General features: G+C 31.9%; 1 protein-coding gene across 1 annotated transcript in view; it reads left to right on the top strand.

Annotated features, from left to right (window-relative positions):
- The window catches only part of TkR86C (Tachykinin-like receptor at 86C), a 98,892-nt gene extending 84,759 nt beyond the window's left edge, over positions 1–14,133 (top strand). Inside the window, exons 3-6 of the mRNA XM_065515165.1 lie at positions 1,412–1,625; positions 1,862–1,996; positions 13,576–13,656; positions 13,782–14,133. Of these exons, the coding sequence (XP_065371237.1) occupies positions 1,412–1,625; positions 1,862–1,996; positions 13,576–13,656; positions 13,782–14,133 (782 nt within the window). The remainder of the gene's footprint in view (positions 1–1,411; positions 1,626–1,861; positions 1,997–13,575; positions 13,657–13,781) is intronic.
- The last annotated feature ends 4,000 nt before the right edge of the window (positions 14,134–18,133 follow it).

The following is an 18,133-nucleotide window of genomic DNA, read 5'->3' as shown; positions in this document are numbered from 1 at the left end:
AACTATAACTCACATAAACTCCTAAGTAAATAGCTATTTAAATAATGAGTGAATTAACAAATTGTTTACCACTTAAATAAATTTAGTTTTAAATTTATATATCTTCCAAAAAAATCACCCGCTCTTTTAACTACTCATGCATCATTATTATGCGAATATTTATTTAATTTGTATTTTCATATGCTTGCTTTATTTTTTCAACAATAAGTTCATTTTTTCATTAATAAGTTCATTAATTGTTGTAATAACCTTTATTTGTGTTTGCATTTTATTCACAACCGATACATTGTTAAAGAATATCCAATTGTTTGGCTGTAAAAACTTTTTCTGCCTTTTTTATGTTTTTTACCCACCACCAAAACGATGGGGGTATATTGATTTTATCATTTCGTTTGTAACACATTGACATATTAGTCGTAGAACCAAAAATTATATATATTAGAAACATGATAGCTCCCAAACCAAAGGAACTAGCTGGCACAAATACTCTCTGTTGATAAGGTATTAAAATGGGCAATATCGGTAAATTTCATCTAGTTTATTATGCGGCAATCCTGATAAAATTTTGCACAAATTAGTTCTAAGTATTCTTAAATTATAATCGGGCAACATTTTTCCCTAGTCCTCACACTAGATCCGACTGACTTAAATGTCCTTTTTGAAAGGATTTTTTTTTAATTTTCTCGAAACATATTCAAGGTACTGACCATGAAATTTCCCATCTTTCCGGCAAAATATGGTTGCCGCACCAAAACATACATATTCTAACGCTTTTCATTAAAATCTAAATATTCATAAAAAGTGGACTTAGCAGTTTTGCTTACTAAAGCAGCATCTTTAAAATACTATTATTGTTTTTTTAATACCTTAATTAAATATTTAATTTTTTTTATTTCATAGTAGTAAATTGAATTCCTTATAATAATGCAAGCAATTTGCATTAATAAAAAAAATAGTTCTTCACTAACAGAGAAAGCAAATATTTCTTTATAATCCAAATACTCATTGCAATGGCATCATTTTAATTGGAAAATCTACATTATTTTTGGTGCTCTTTTCTCTGCAGTCACATAAAGTTATGTCAAGTTAAAGATATGAAATACGAAGCTTCATAAATAAAACAGAAGATATTGAAAAATGTCCATGAACATTAGTAAATAGGGACAGAAGTTAAGGATGGATAAGAACATTTCAGCACAACATTCACTACAATACTACTTTAAAAGGACATGAAAGAATGTTGGTTTGCTAAAGAAAAAAAAAACAATAATAATTTACAAACACTACAGTTTTTGTCGTTCTTTTATTCTTTCTTGTTTATTTCTTTAAACCAAATTAAATTTTCTTTTATTTTATTTTCAAATCATGCTAAAATTTAATTTATTTTTCAATTTTCTTTGTTTCTTTTAAGGTCATCGTAGTATGCGAACGGCCACAAATTATTTTCTGCTAAATCTGAGTATTGCTGATTTGCTAATGTCTTCATTGAATTGCATGTTCAATTTTATATTCATGCTGAATTCGGACTGGCCATTTGGTACGATTTATTGTACCATTAATAATTTTATGGCAAATGTAACGGTATCAACATCCGTTTTCACCTTGGTGGCCATATCGTTTGATAGGTAAGTTCTAACACACGCACCCACGCCACACTCTCTCATTTAAACAAAAATATCCTTACAGGAAGTGGAAACGGATGTAAAGAACGTTTGGTCGAATATTTATTCTATATTATACTCTAAATTATGTTCATTTGCACTTGTATTACCAGCCTTAATGTATTATTTATGAAGTTACACATTTAAATTTATGTATTTTTGGTGTTAATTTAACATACATAAATAATATTTCCTTGCAGATACATTGCCATTGTTCATCCTTTAAAGCGTAGAACATCCAGGCGTAAGGTTCGCATTATTTTGGCTTTAATTTGGCTGTTGAGTTGTATTTTATCGGCACCCTGTCTGCTGTATTCGAATACCATGACAAAAAGGTAATTTTAAAGCTCAAATTTCATTATTAAAATAGAATTATTTGTTTTTATTATTATTGAAGCCCAAGAAAACAAGCCAGCAGAAATAGATGTTTTATTTATGGTTTGAATAGATATAATGTAATTTTTATTATACATACTTAAGTATATTTAAAACGCATTAGAATGTACATATATGGAGTAATATTAGTATAAAAATAATCACTTGTATATCTAAATCCTGTATTTAGAGTTGAGGCCATAAAAACAGCATTAAAATAAAATATTTGAATGCTGTTATGTTTATTAAGGTTCGTATAATAAATTTAACGGCTGTACTAAAACAAAGGGCATACTTTTAGGCATCATTGAAATTTATGTTGCCTAAGATTTAGATTTCGAATGGCTAAAAAGGATTTTCAACAATTAAAAACAAGAAAGTATGGTCGGTCAAGCCCGAAGATATAATACCCTAGACTGAGTAAATGAAAAAAAAAACTGGTTTCTTTTAAAATTTCAATAATTTATTTTCGTGAGTAATTTTTGGAAGTGAGCCTTATATGGAAGCTATGAACAATTATAGACCCATTGCCATGAATTTAGGTCATGTGATTTTTGACTACATATATGAAACTTATTTGTGTTGAATTATATGTGGAAACCAACATTTTTAAGAGATTTTTGCTGATTAAAGTGATTTTCTAAACTGAGGCTTACTGGGAGATTTGACTAATTACACAGTGCAACAGTGCAGAAAATATACGGTCATGACATTATAAGTTCGACTCTACTACCAAAGGGTAGTAAAACTCTATACTCAGTTTGGACATTTTGGTGACCAATTTTTTTTAATGGGCCTCCAAAGACTCTGAATATAAATGAGCCCTCAAAAAAAGGTGTTATTAGTTTTTGGCCAACAGCTAATTCAGACTTGGAGATACCGCTTAACTATATATGGCAATAATATAGCTAAGAGTCCACCAAATGACTTTTGTTTAAATTTTTTGCCAAAAATATAGCTTTTTCGTGTACTTTTTTTGGGAAAAAAATATAGGGAGAACAATTTTTTTTAGAATAACTTTTAGGGACTACTAATCTTTCATTAACAATATTTAGGAAAGTTGTAAGTACGATAAAGCTGAACAACTCTTGTGAACATATCAATGCAATCAGAACGTCTCTAGGCGCTCTAAATACCTCACAAAGATCACTCCTCACTCCACCTCCCTTTAAAGATTTTATAGTTGCTTCCATTACCTTTTTGGACGGCTTGGTCCACTTACACTTAAAATCGGGCATGTCCTGGCATACCTTTCCTGTGTTCTTTAATTCTTTTTGTACCATAGCTCAAAACTTTTCCACAGGCCGATGTTCTGGCCGTGTTACAAAATTGACATTATTGTTTGAATACCACTCAATGGCCTTTTTTCTATATTGGCATGATGACAAATCGGGCCAAAAATATGAAGGCACTCTGTGCTGTTTTAAGAAAGTTAAAAGCCGTTTTTCTAGACACTCCGTAATATATATTTCTGTGTTTATTGTGCCTGATGTTATAAATGATTGGCTTCATTTGCCACAACTGCAAATGGCTTGCCACACAAGAAACTTCTTGTGAATTTTGTTTGTACCTCGTCCATCAGTCGCATACAAATCTTGACCCGGATGTTCTGAAAAATCTGCCAGTACATAAGTTTCATCATCCATCACACAACAGGTGTATTTTTTTATAAAATTTGACTTAAATTTTTTCGATCGTTCTTTTGCTTTTAAATTCTTTAACGCATTGCGATCTGGAACTTTATGAACTTTATACGACTTCAACCCAGCACTACTTTCGGCTCTGCGCACAAAACAATCAGAGCATTTAACTTTACGAGCTGCATTTCTGATAGAAGTGTTCGGCGCTCTGAGAAAGAGTTGTTCGACTTTTTTTGCCTTACCAATTAGGCCTTAGTTAGACCAGGTTTTCTATCAATGTTCAAGTCTTCCTTATACTGTTTAATGGCCTTGGAAATGATGTGACGATGAACCTTCAGATCTTATGATACTTCTGAGGCCAAGAACGAATCAAGCAAATATCTGAAGGAAGCATATCCCAGAAAGAGATTTCTGCATCGATAAAAACTAATAATGGTCAAACGTTACACGATCTGGACTATATAGCAAATGAGAAAGAACTTCCCGAACACTTCATTTTAAATAGTGTTTAACATACATACATTTCAACCAGTGGCCGAGCGTTGTCATGATTTAATATTACGGTATCAGTTGATTTCTGTACAGGTTTCATGTGATGGTCTGGCCAAATTTCAGCAACACATATTAGATAGGACCCTTTTGCTCCCACCAAATTCAGAGCATTACCTTAGCGCCATAGAAATTTGTCTTTGGTGTCGATTCGGCTGGTTGCCCGGGCTTCACGTACGATATCTTATGCTTCGGGTTATTGTAATGGATTAATTTTTCATCGCAATTAATGATTCGGTGCAAAACTTATTTTCTTTTATAGCTTTCAAGCAGCTTTTCGGACATGCAATGTCCACCTTCAAGGTCTCTCGTCTTCAATTCCTATGGTACCCAATTGTTCAGCTTTTGGATGAATCCTGTTGCTCTCAAATCTTTTGAAATTACTGCTTGAGTAGCTCCCAATGATTTTGCAAAACTTTTGTTGAGTTTGACAATAATCTTCATGGAGTATACCTCCAATTCTTGATCCTCAAACATTTTTGACTGGGCGATATTTGTCTTCCATGTCAAAATCACCACTTCTGAACCGCACAAACCATTCCTCGCACATTGAAACCGATGAAACACATTCACAATAAGCTTTGGTGAGTACTCGGTTGGCTTCAGCGGTACTTTTTTTTAATTAAAGAAGTAAAGCAAAACTTCCTGCATATGACGTTTTGTTGGCACAAAATACGACATTTCGAAACAAAAAAAAAACATTTTTGTTAACACTGAAATGAAAAATGAAAGATATGTACGCTTCAAAATGACATACATATAAGTTATTAAAAACAAAAACCGTGTTTAAAAGATACGACATCTATTGTAAATCACATGTTTAAGTCATACTCCAAATACAAGTTACGAGCTCTACAAGGCTTTGCAAACTAAAGGCGATCACTTTCGATAGGATGGTAATGTTTTTCATTTTCTGAAAGTTTATGTAATCCTGTACCATTTGTTTGTTTTTCTTTCAGTAGTTTAGAATAGACAGATTTATTACCACTTATCTTCCGATCGACCCACTGTGTTCAACTCTTAAAAACGTTTGTATCCACACAAAAAAGTTTCCTATAGAAAGAAATCACTCCACATAATTTCATGGCGATAGGTCCATATTTAGTCATAGCTTCCGTATGAGACCCACTTCCGAAAATCACTTTAACGAGCATAAATTTCTTAAAAATATTGATATGCAAAGATATGAAGTGGGTTGAATAATTTGATATGTTAACTCTTAACATATTGTTACTTTTTAACCTTTTCAAAACGTTGATTTATTTCCTTTAAATTTTGATTGCAAATAAAAGCCGTTTACTAGTTTGAAAATTGTAACAACTCTTTATTTATTTAAAATGTACAACAACAGAATTAAATACCCTGCAGTTCATTGCACTAGTTTCGCTACGTCGAATTAGTTAGCCACTGAGAACTACACTAGTGAATTTTCAACCCACTCGCAAGGATATTGACTGGTGAATTTAACACGGGGATGTCATTGCAAGTGGCCGATTGGCACACTCTGCATAACACTTCACTATTAAATTCAATAGTACAAATACTCCAGCATTTGAAAAAAAAAAGAAAAAATAATTTTTTCTGAGAGCGGGGTTGAACACATAACCTCTCGTTTTCAAGTCAAATGCTCTAACCACTAAACCACAGAGCTCTTATTTGTACTGCTCTCTAATTTATATTAAGAATTACATGTGAGTCTACTCTCAAGTTTTTGCATTTTCTACATCATCAGTGAGAACGAAAACTCAAACGGCCACATTCAGCATTACATGTGGCCATCGAAGTGGTATATTTAAGAGGATTTTATTTTTATTGAATTTATTTTCAAAAACTAAAGACAAATATCTGACTATTGTTAGTTACTGAATATGCTGGTGAAATGTAGTGCAAATGATCAGCATTTAACTACCACTTTAGCAGCCACATCGAACTAGTTAGTTGTACAAGTAGTAAAATAGCTAGTGAAAGGTTTCCAATTGGCACTTTTCAAACTGCTGGGTAGTCACTCAGTATTTTTTTTATACACGTTTATAAATTCGCAGAAATACAGACACACTTTATAATGTACACGAATTCACTTGAAAAATACAGCACTCAGTTGATGTTTATTCGAAAAGCGTCTCTGATAAACTCACTAACAACTGCAACCTCTGCCACTATTTATAACACTGCCACCTGCGCTCTAGATTGCTCTTTAACTGTCTAAAGCTTTCTAATACATACGCCATCTGTGGTGTACTTTCTACAATGTTCTTTAACTGAATATTCGAATTCGAATATACGGTCGCAGCAAACTGCGTTGCCATACTTACGATCAATGGTCAACTGAAAGCTTTTATTGAATGTTAATAATACCCACAGATATATTAAAGTTTGGGCACTGCTATTTGAAAGCATTATGCAACTTTAAATCAGCCATTAAAATCGTTATATTTGAATTCAAGTACATTTTCGTAACAATATGTAAATTTAAATTTGAATGAAATTGCCTATGAGTGTTAGCAGAAATTTCTTTATCTTCCAACTTGCTTTATTACAAAATTTCATTCTTTAAAGTATGTCCACATTTGTACAAGTTACAAGCTGTACAAAGTTTTCCTAACCAGAGGTGGTCGACTTTGAACCATGTATCTCACCTTGTATTCTAAAGAAGTGGTCACACATTTCATTTTCTTAAAAGCCTTCGTTTCGTTACATTTCGTTTATTTATTTCCCTTTTTCCGATGAACAAGCAAACATTTGGCAGCTTTATAAATATTGAATAATTTTTTTTTTTTAAATATTCCACAATTAAGTTTATCTACAATATAAAGTTCTCTATCTTTACTAGTTTACTATCCACAACTGTATTTTAAAAATAAGCTCCTACACTTCAACTAAATCGTTTTTCAATTGGTTTTAAAACTCTTCTAACAATTTCTATTTGCAGCCATCATACACACACAAATACTAAATATCGTTACGAGTATTATTTGTGTTTGTTTTTACTTAGATGTGTATTTAGTAAGGTGGCCCCAAATAAAAGGTAGTCAATGTCAATCACAATAAAAGTTTAAATATTTTCAGGATTTCTCATCAATTCTATTCCTGAACTAGCACTTGATGAATTAAATCAAAGCATGCACATGTTCTTTTTATGTTTTTTTTTTTTTTAATTTGTCTAATATTTTTTCCAAACAATTGTTAAGATGAAATGCTTTTGAAAGAAATTTCAACCAAATTCAAATTTTTTATATAAATTTAATATTTTTTAATTGCTTGTACAGACTTAATTAGATTAATTATCTTAAATGCTCACAAAATAATTTTAAAGTGCCCTTATGTATACATTATTCTCACTAAGTGTTTTTCCATAACCAATGGAATAGATGAAAGGCTTTCGATATATAGGCCTTTGATTTCATTTACAAAATATATCATCGACATTCTAAATTATATTCTTAAAAATTGCAAAAGATCACATAAATATTTATACTTATATATTCTATATGTTTGAATAAGTTCTAATAGTCCTGAGAATAGACTCAGGATAACGTTAGTTTAAAGTCCCTAAGACAATCCATGTAAAATATAAATGTTTTATGAATGTAGGCCCTCGCAAAGGCCTGCACAATCCTTCTTTTCACATCTAGCTAATCTTGAGCAGACACATTTTTACACAAGTAACCAGCGGGAAAAATATGCAGTAATGAAGCCTTCTTAAAGGCCTTATTTTGCAGACACAAGAACACCCAGTCGCATTTCAAAATCGTTTAAATTTTACACAAAGTGTCATTGGGAGCCAAGGCCTTGCATACTCACTTCTGTTACAGTACTGATAGAATACCTACATAAGAAGGCCTGTAAGAAAATCTTCCGCATAATGCCTCACAGAATATCTATATGGGAGCTTCTATACAAAAAAAAAATACTTCACGCGAACTTCACAACATCAAATGTTATAAAAGACTAATTGGAAGATTCTGTACCTTCTTCTGGTTTCATGTAATGGTTTGTAATAAAGACAGCAAAAATAATTTTATTATAGAGAGACACCATATATAGGAATAATAGCAAAACTCAGCATTTCTGAATTTTAAATAAATGTTTGTTAGACCTAATTTTGCAATGCTATTTTGAATGTGTAATAAGGCCGAGTGGAATCTTACAGAATATTTAAACAGATCTTTTAGAAGGCCTACAAAGTGAAGCCCAAGCTATTTTTCCCGCAGGGTACATATATACATTTCATGTTTTATTTTCATTTATCATACCCTACACCACCATAGTGGAGAGGCTAGATTGTGGTTGTGCTGATTGTAAAGCCCAAAAAGCTTAGTCCTATATTCACTTTAAAATATACCGCATTAAATCTATTAAACAATGTCCGTCCCTCAGGCTGGCAATTTTGAAAATATTTAAATCAATTTTCGGCCTATTGATTTCACCTAGCCCCATACAAATGTTCTCTCGAAATAAGACTTTTTAGTCATAAATGCTTGTAAGTTCTAAAGGAAATCATATTTAAAATTTTTTTAGGCCAATTTCTGAAAATCACTTTAACGAGCATAAATCTTTTAAAAATGTAGGTATCCACATAAAGTTCAACAGAAATACGTTTCATATAGACGTACATCACGCAACCTAATTTCGTGGCGATCGTCCATAATTTCTGATAGCTTCCATATAAGGAATACTTCAAAAATCACTTTAAAAAAAATATATTGAAATTTTACTAAAATAAAATGCTCCGTGTATAGTATTATATGATCGGGCTTGACCGACCATACTATTTTAACCTGTTTCTAAATGAGGATAAAATACCAGTGCATACTTTTAGGTGCTTTATTTATTGTCATCACAACACATTCAATTGTGTTATTATTGCATTCTGAGTACTTCAGCCATAGAGAAGAGCGGAAACTAGAAAAAACTCAAACAAAACAATTAATAAAGTATGGTCGGTCAAGCCCGACCATATAATACCCTACACTAAGTAAAAGAGCAAAATCATTTTTCTATTAAAATTTCCATAATTTATATTTTTGTGTGATTTTCGGAAGTGGGGTTATATGGGAGCTATGACTAATTATGGACCGATTGTAACAAAATTTGGTGACATGAATTTTGTATATATAAAACTTATTTGGAGCGCAACTTGTGGAGATACATTTATAAATTAAACATTTATGACCGATAAAGTCCAATTTCGGAAGGACATTTGTATGGGGGTTAGGTGAAATAATGGACCGATTTCAGCCAGTTTCAATAGGCTTGGTCCTTGGGCTGAAAAAATAATATGTACTAAATTTGTTCGAAATAACTTCAAAATTGCGACCTGCACTCTGCACACAAGGTTTACATGGGCAGCCAGCCAGCCAGCCAACCAGACGGACGGACGGACATCGTTTAATCGAAAGTGATTCTAAGTCGATCGGTATACTTTAAGGTGGGTGTTAGACTAATATTTTTGGGCGTTACAAACATCTGCACAAATGCATTATACCCTCCCCACTATGGTGGTGTAGGGTATAAAAATGACACCTACGAGTGTTTTTTTTTTGTTATCACATTTTTTGTTTTACTAATACAATCTCACCACATAGGTTTTTGACAACTGAGTTAGGTCTTTGTCAGAAGAGTTTCCCGATATAAGTATTTATGAGCCACACATCGTTTTGTCAAACTTAAATACAACAAAAATGGTATTTTTCAAATTTGTATCTTTTATTTTGAAACATTTGTACAATATAAATTTATTCAAAGTATTGGCAACATATGGATTCCGATTCAAAATAACTGCTCATTTTTTGAGGCCAAGATCGAATCATTCCAATATCGGATACTGTGTTCCAAAGTGATGCGTATCCCAGGAAGAGCGTGTTGCATCGATCGTAGTATTCGGACGGGGCAAGGTCTGGACTATAAACCGGATGAGGCAAAACTTCCTAACTACTTCATTCTAAACAGTTTTTACCAGTTATTTTATAATGTGGCCGAGCGTTCACATGATGGAATATTACAGTTTCATGTCTGGCCGCATATTCTGGGCGTTTTGCGGCCAATTCTCGCTTCAAATGAATCAATTGCATTCGACGATCTGGTCAAATTTCAGCAGCTCATAACACGAAGAACCCTTTTGGTCCTATCAAATACAAATCATTTTCTTAGCGCAAGGGATATATGACTTTGATATCGATTCGGCTGGTTGGTCGGGCTTCTCATACGATTTCTTACGCTTCGGGGTTTCTTAATGAATCCTGTTTCATCGCACGTGATTCAGTATATGAAAAAACGTTTTTCAAAGTCTCTCAGCTTTAAATCGTACCCAATTTCCCTGCTTTTGGATGAATTCTGCTCTTCTTATTAAATTGCTGATTGAGTAGCTCCCAATGATTTTACAAGCTCTTGTTGAGTTTTACAACAATCTTTATGTAATTTTGGCTGATTTTGACGATCTTTGTCTTCCACTTTGCTGTGTTGGCACTGTTTTTCCAAACGAACTATAAATGAAGCCAATAATCATTAGCTAATATTTCAAATAACTTTGTAATGTAATGAAATAAAAAAAATATTCCTTAGCTAACCAGAACTAGCTCCAAGTAAGATTAATTTCGAACCAGAACTAGTTCTAGAACCGTTGTTATGTAGGGGAGTTAGTTATATATCGCTTCCATATAATCATTGATTAAATAATTGGTTCCAAAACCGTTCCAGGGAAGGGGTTCAAGCAATGAAATGATTCCATAGGACATGTTAAAGGGTGAAAATTTCAAACAAAAGTCACCGCAACGTCATGCTAGACTAGTACTTGATATAGAAAGGTACCCTAGATCTAGTTGGGGAACTAGTACAGTTTTTTCCTGGGTTTCTATTTGTAAACATTTTGAAACATAAATTAAAACCGGGTTCCCTAATCAGGAAGCTTCCCCAACTATTTCATCTAAATAAACTGACAATTATACCACATTCACAACCATCAATTAATTATTAATTTCTTATAAAAAAAACATGACAACTTAAAATGAAATAAATGCTATTTTATCACATAATAAAAACTAAATAAAATTTAACAGCTACCACTACCTGACTATCCTATTGTTATTTTGCCATAAAACTTATTTTTTTTTTAATTTGTCAATTCTTAATGTTTAACAACAACTGTTGATGTGTCATACTCTAACTGTCACTGTGGTTGCTAGCGTTAATAAAATCCTTTGAAGTCGCATTTTATGTCAGGTTTTCCCTTCAGGGCGTTTTCTTATTAGACGTTTTAAAACCCAATTACGACAATTTCAATTTACACATAAAAGTATCAACTCATACAAGGAGACACCAACAAGTATTTATGTATATGTACGTTGACACTTGAATAAATAAGTGTTATTTATTAAATATGTATGTGGCAGGCACATTTGCTCTTGCAAGTATTTAACACAATGACATATGAGAAGACAGAAAGACAGACAGACACATTAGGTTTTTAAGAAGGCATTTGCAAACGATTTATTTAAAAATTCCAAAGAAATGAGCAATTTAAAGAGAGCTATAGAAGACATACCCCTTTGTGTGTACAAGTAACGTAGGTATGTTTTACAGAAGTAAAATATATTAAATTCAATTATAACTGTAATATAATTTATTAAGAATTACAATTAATTGCTTTCAAATTAATTCAGCTGTGATACCTAAAAGAGTTTCATGCTGAAATTCAATTTAATTCAATTATGCTTTTTACTTTTGTTCGAACAATTAAAGCAAAAACGTTTAATTAATTAAATCTGATAAAGAATTTTTATTTTTGTATTTCTGTGAAAAAAAAGAACATTTTAAAAAACACATTAATTTTAAAACCCTTCAACAATATTTTATTTACAAAATATTATTTACCGTATATTAATTATATTGTCCGCAATTGTCACCAACAATTCACAAAACTATCGATGTGATAAATTTAATCTTGACATATTTGAAATTTATTATTTTGTTATTTATCATTATAATTACACATTAAGTATACGTCACATATGATAATGTAAAACACACTAGCCTACCGTTTAATTAAATATTAATCATACGTCACATATGTTCGTTTATGATAAATAATTAATATTAATCATACGCATAATTTAACCAAAAATGAATCAGATTCATAAATAAATGCTATATTTATAAGTACTGCTCACAAAAATATATTGTACAAATTTTCGCCATGAATAGTTTCCAGGGTTTATGAATAACCAATCATTATAAATTTTTGGCACAATGTGTTTATTCTTCAATAAAACACTCAAGAAAATATTGTTTACAATGAAATATTGTAGCAGTCTAATATGCATATTTGTGCTTACAGTGACAAACAATTTTTATTTAATGGAAATAAAAATCATTAAATTAAAGAAACCACAAACGCTATAAAAGACCTTGCTCATAAAGCCAATATATACTTAGCTAGAACCCGATTTGCTATAGATATCAATGTATAGCTAGCCCAAGCTTTCCAATATAACTCAATATATCGCTAGCTCAAGCTTTCCTATAGGAGTCAATCTATCGCTAGCTCAAGCTTGCCTATAGAAGTCAATCTATCGCTAGCTCCAGATTTCCTATAAAAGTCAATCTATCGCTAGCTCCAGATTTCCTATAGAAGTCAATCTATCGCTAGCTCCAGGTTTCCTATAGAAGTCAATCTATCGCTAGCTCCAGATTTCCTATAGAAGTCAATCTATCGCTAGCTCCAGATTTCCTATAGAAGTCAATCTATCGCTAGCTCCAGATTTCCCATAGAAGTCAATCTATCGCTAGCTCCAGATTTCCCATAGAAGTCAATCTATCGCTAGCTCCAGATGTGCTATAGATGTCAATCTATCGCTAGCTCCAGATTTCCTATAGAAGTCAATCTATCGCTAGCTCCAGATTTCCTATAGAAGTCAATTTATCGCTAGCTCCAGATTTCCTATAGAAGTCAATCTATCGCTAGCTCAAGCTTACCTATAGAAGTCAATCTATCGCTAGCTCCAGATTTCCTATAGAAGTCAATCTATCGCTAGCTCCGGATTTCCTATAGAAGTCAATCTATCGCTAGCTCCGGATTTCCTATAGAAGTCAATCTATCGCTAGCTCCAGATTTCCTATAGAAGTCAATCTATTGCTAGCTCGAGCTTTCCTATAGAAGTCAATTTATCGCTAGCCCAAAATTTTCTATAGAAGTCAATCCATCACTAGCTCCAGATCTCCTATAGAATCCAATCTATCGCTAGCTCCACATTTCCTATAAAAGTCAATTTGTATCTTGCTATCTGTAGCTCTTCTTATTTAACACCTACTGTATATTAATCCCCCATTTCAATTTTCTTCTCTTTACATTTCAGATACTATAATGGAAAACAACGTACTGTTTGTTATATGCTGTGGCCAGATGGTCGTTATCCCACATCCATATTAGACTATTGGTAAATATTTACATGAAAAAATTCCATAACTAATATATAAAATCCATACGCCTACAAACATATGTGAACACTTAATGTTTAATCACAAACTAACACTTCCGTTTAATCTGTAATTCTCCTTAAAGCTATAACATCGTAATACTGGTCATAACATATGGCATACCAATGGTTGTAATGTTAATCTGTTATTCCCTTATGGGACGTGTGCTATGGGGCAGCCGTTCGATTGGTGAAACCACTGAACGACAAATGGAATCAATGAAATCGAAACGGAAAGTTGTTCGCATGTTTATAGCGATTGTATCGATATTTGCGATATGCTGGTTACCCTATCATTTGTTCTTTATCTATGCATATCACAATAATCAGGTGACATCGGCGAAATATGTTCAACACATGTATTTGGGTTTCTACTGGCTGGCCATGTCAAATGCCATGGTGAATCCCATTATCTATTATTGGATGAACAAGAGGTGAGGATTTGTGAAATTCTAATGTGTACTTTTTTGGAGTTAATGTTAATTTTCTATACTTTTGCAGATTTCGTATGTATTTCCAAAAAATCATATGCTGTTGGTGTTGGCAAAAGTCCTCAAGTAAACTAAATTCTCCACGCAGTCGTTTGACGTTAAATAAGAATTCGTCGAATAATTTAACAAGAGGTAAGTTAAAAATTTTAATATACAAATTGATTTTATACAGGAATTAATCTAAATTCATACAAAAATGCCAGAGCTAGCGATAGATTGACTTCTATAGGAAAGCTTGAGCTAGCGATAGATTGACTTCTATAGGAAATCTGGAACTAGCGATAGACTGACTTCTATAGGAAATCTGGAGCTAGCGATAGATTGACTTCTATAGGAAAGCTTGAGCTAGCGATAGATTGACTTCTATAGGAAAGCATGAGCTAGCGATAGATTGACTTCTATAGGAAATCTGGAGCTAGCGATAGATTGACTTCTATAGGAAATCTGGAGCTAGCGATAGATTGACTTCTATAGGAAATCTGGAGCTAGCGATAGATTGACTTCTATAGGAAAGCTTGAGCTAGCGATAGATTGACTTCTATAGGAAAGCATGAGCTAGCGATAGATTGACTTCTATAAGAAATCTGGAGCTAGCGATAGATTGACTTCTATAGGAAAGCTTGAGTTATCGATAGTTTGACTTCTATAGGAAAGCTTGAGCTAGCGATAGATTGACTTCTATAGGAAATCTGGAGCTAGCAATAGATTGACTTCTATAGGAAATCTGGAGCTAGCGATAGATTGACTTCTATAGGAAATCTGGAGCTAGCGATAGATTGACTTCTATAGGAAATCTGGAGCTAGCGATAGATTGACTTCTATAGGAAATCTGGAGCTAGCGATAGATTGACTTCTATAGGAAAGCTTGAGCTAGCGATAGATTGACTTCTATAGGAAAGCATGAGCTAGCGATAGATTGACTTCTATAAGAAATCTGGAGCTAGCGATAGATTGACTTCTATAGGAAAGCTTGAGTTATCGATAGTTTGACTTCTATAGGAAAGCTTGAGCTAGCGATAGATTGACTTCTATAGGAAATCTGGAGCTAGCAATAGATTGACTTCTATAGGAAATCTGGAGCTAGCGATAGATTGACTTCTATAGGAAATCTGGAGCTAGCGATAGATTGACTTCTATAGGAAAGCTAGAGCTAGTGATAGATTGACATCTGTAGGAAAGCTTGAGCTAGCAATAGCTTGGACTCAATAGGAGCGCATGAGCTAGCGATAGACTGACTTCTATATGAGAGCTTGATCAAGCGATAGCTTGAATTCAATATGAAAAGCTTGAGCATGCGCTAGATTGACTTCTGTAGAAAAACTTCAGCTAGTTATATATTGATTTCTAATGTTAGTTACATTTTTATAAAAATTTTAAAATTCTCCACTGTTAATTTCTTTATTTAACAGTCGAGCGCAAACCCTATTGGAAGCGCAGCACCATTGAGACCCAAATACAAGTCGCAAACTCTTCATTGCGTGACCGTCAGTCGAATCATTTGGGCACCACCTGTAATCTCATACGGCACGATAGTGCTCCAGAAAAACATCGAACGGATAGTGAAGGTTCACCTTTGTGCATATCCATACATAATGGCATCGAAAGGCAAAAGGTCAAAATCAAATATATATCATGTGATGAAGACAATAATCCCATAGAAACATAAATATTAAGTAGTTTATAAAGAAACTTCCTCTCGAATCTTAACTGTAAATTAACTAGTTTAAATTTTAAAAGAAATTTTTCAAAAAATATTGTTGTAATAAAATTACATCGAAAATACAATTTTCTACACAAAACAACAAGTTGATAAACAAAATACTAAACAACATTTTAAGGTTTCTCTAAAAAACATAGTTTATTGCTGCAATAGACAGACTTCTTCTGCTATTGTCAACATAATCAAGATCTATACAAATTTTTAAAACAAACAAATAATTTAGTTGTGATTATCTAAAATGTATTTGGGTGTTTTTGTATTTTTTAGCAGAATATTTATTTATTTAATTATAAAACAAATACAATGGCACCACACATACATTTAATAAAAGTTGTAAAAAAAAATAAAATATTTTTATTCAATTTAGTTTTATTTCATTAAAATGAATTTGAGATTTAAATTGAAATAACTCAATTAGTGTATGTAAATAAATTTATTTATTTATTTGTGTTCGAATATTAAGGTTTGTGTTTTTAAAACAATAAAACAAAAAGGTAAATTATTAATATACATATATTGTAAATATTTACAGAATATACAATTTTAATGTATATACAAATAAATTATAATTAAATAAAAAAAACATATTTTTCAAAACAAAAAAAATTATTTAACATCTTTTTTCTATTTTTATAGGGGGAGTACAAAATAAATCTATTGACACTCTCAGAATTTCTCATATATAAGTATCACAAAATATTTCTCAGACAAAATTTAAACAATCTTTCAATATACCAATTTTATCTTCAATCGTAGGTCTTTATACAGTAAAATTTTAACTTCAATCACAGCTTTTTCTACAATCCAATTTTAACTTCAATCATAGGGGTTTATACAGTTCAATTTTAACTTCAATCGTAGAATTTAAGATAGTCCAATTTTAACTTTAATTATAGGTTTTTAAATAGTCCAATTTTAAATTTATTGTAGAACTTTATACAGTCCAATTATAACTTCAATAGTAGGTCTTTATACAGTCCAATTTCAACTTCAATTGTATTTCTTTATACAGTCCAATTTCAGCTTCAATCGTAGGTCTTTATACAGTTCAATTATAACTTCAATCTTAGTTCCTTATACAGTCCAATTTTTACTTCAGACATAGATCTTAATACAGTCCAATTTTTACTTCAGACGTAGGTCTTAACACAGTCCAATTTCAACTTCAATCGTTGGTCTTTATACAGTCCTATTTCAACTTCAATTGGAGATCTTTACACAGACCAATTTCTACTTCAATCACAGGTAGTTCTACAGTCCAATTTTAACATCAATCGTAGGTCTTTAAACAGTCCAATTTTTACTTCAATTTTAGGTGGTAATACAATCCAATTTTAGCTTCAATCTTAGGTCTTTATACAGTCCAAATTTAACTTCAATCATAGGTCTTTATACAGTCCAATTTTATGATCAATCGTAGGTCTATAATTGTAACTTCAATCACAGGATTTTCTACTGTTCAAGATTTTTCTGTAGTTCAATTTTAACTTCATTCATAGGATTTTAGATAGTCCAATTTCAAATATATTGTAGAACTTTATACAGTCCAATTCTAACTTCAATCGTAGGTCTTTATACAGTCCAATTTCAACTTCAATTGTATTTCTTTATACAGTCCAATTTCAGCTTCAATCGTAGGTCTTTATACAGTTCAATTATAACTTCAATCTTAGTTCCTTATACAGTCCAATTTTTACTTCAGACATAGATCTTGATGCAGTCCAATTTTTACTTCAGACGTAGGTCTTAACACAGTCCAATTTCAACTTCAATCGTTGGTCTTTATACAGTCCAATTTCAACTACAATCGTAAGTCTTTATACAGTCCAATTTTAACTTCCATCTTAGGTCTTTATACAGTTAAATTTAATTTCTATCTTAGGCTTTTATACAGTCCAATTTTAACTTCAATCATAGGGGTTTATACAGTTCATTTTTTTTTGCTTCAATCGTAGGATTTTAGATAGTTTAAATTTAATTCCAGTCTTAGGCATTTTTACAGTCCAATTTTAGCATGAATCTTAGGTCTTTATACATTCCAATTTTAACTTCAATCTTAGGTATTTATAAAATCCAATTTTAGCTTCAATCGTAGTTATTTATACAGTCCAATTTCAAATTCAATCGTAGCTCTCTATACTTGAATATTATTTTTAACTAATTTAGCTTTCGCCCTGTTTAATTTACACATTTACAAACAAATTTCAAAACTTCAAATAAAAAAAGA

Source organism: Calliphora vicina, chromosome 1, assembly GCF_958450345.1.
Source record: "Calliphora vicina chromosome 1, idCalVici1.1, whole genome shotgun sequence".
Lineage (NCBI taxonomy): Eukaryota > Metazoa > Arthropoda > Insecta > Diptera > Calliphoridae > Calliphora > Calliphora vicina.
This window is presented reverse-complemented; position numbering and strand designations above follow the sequence as displayed.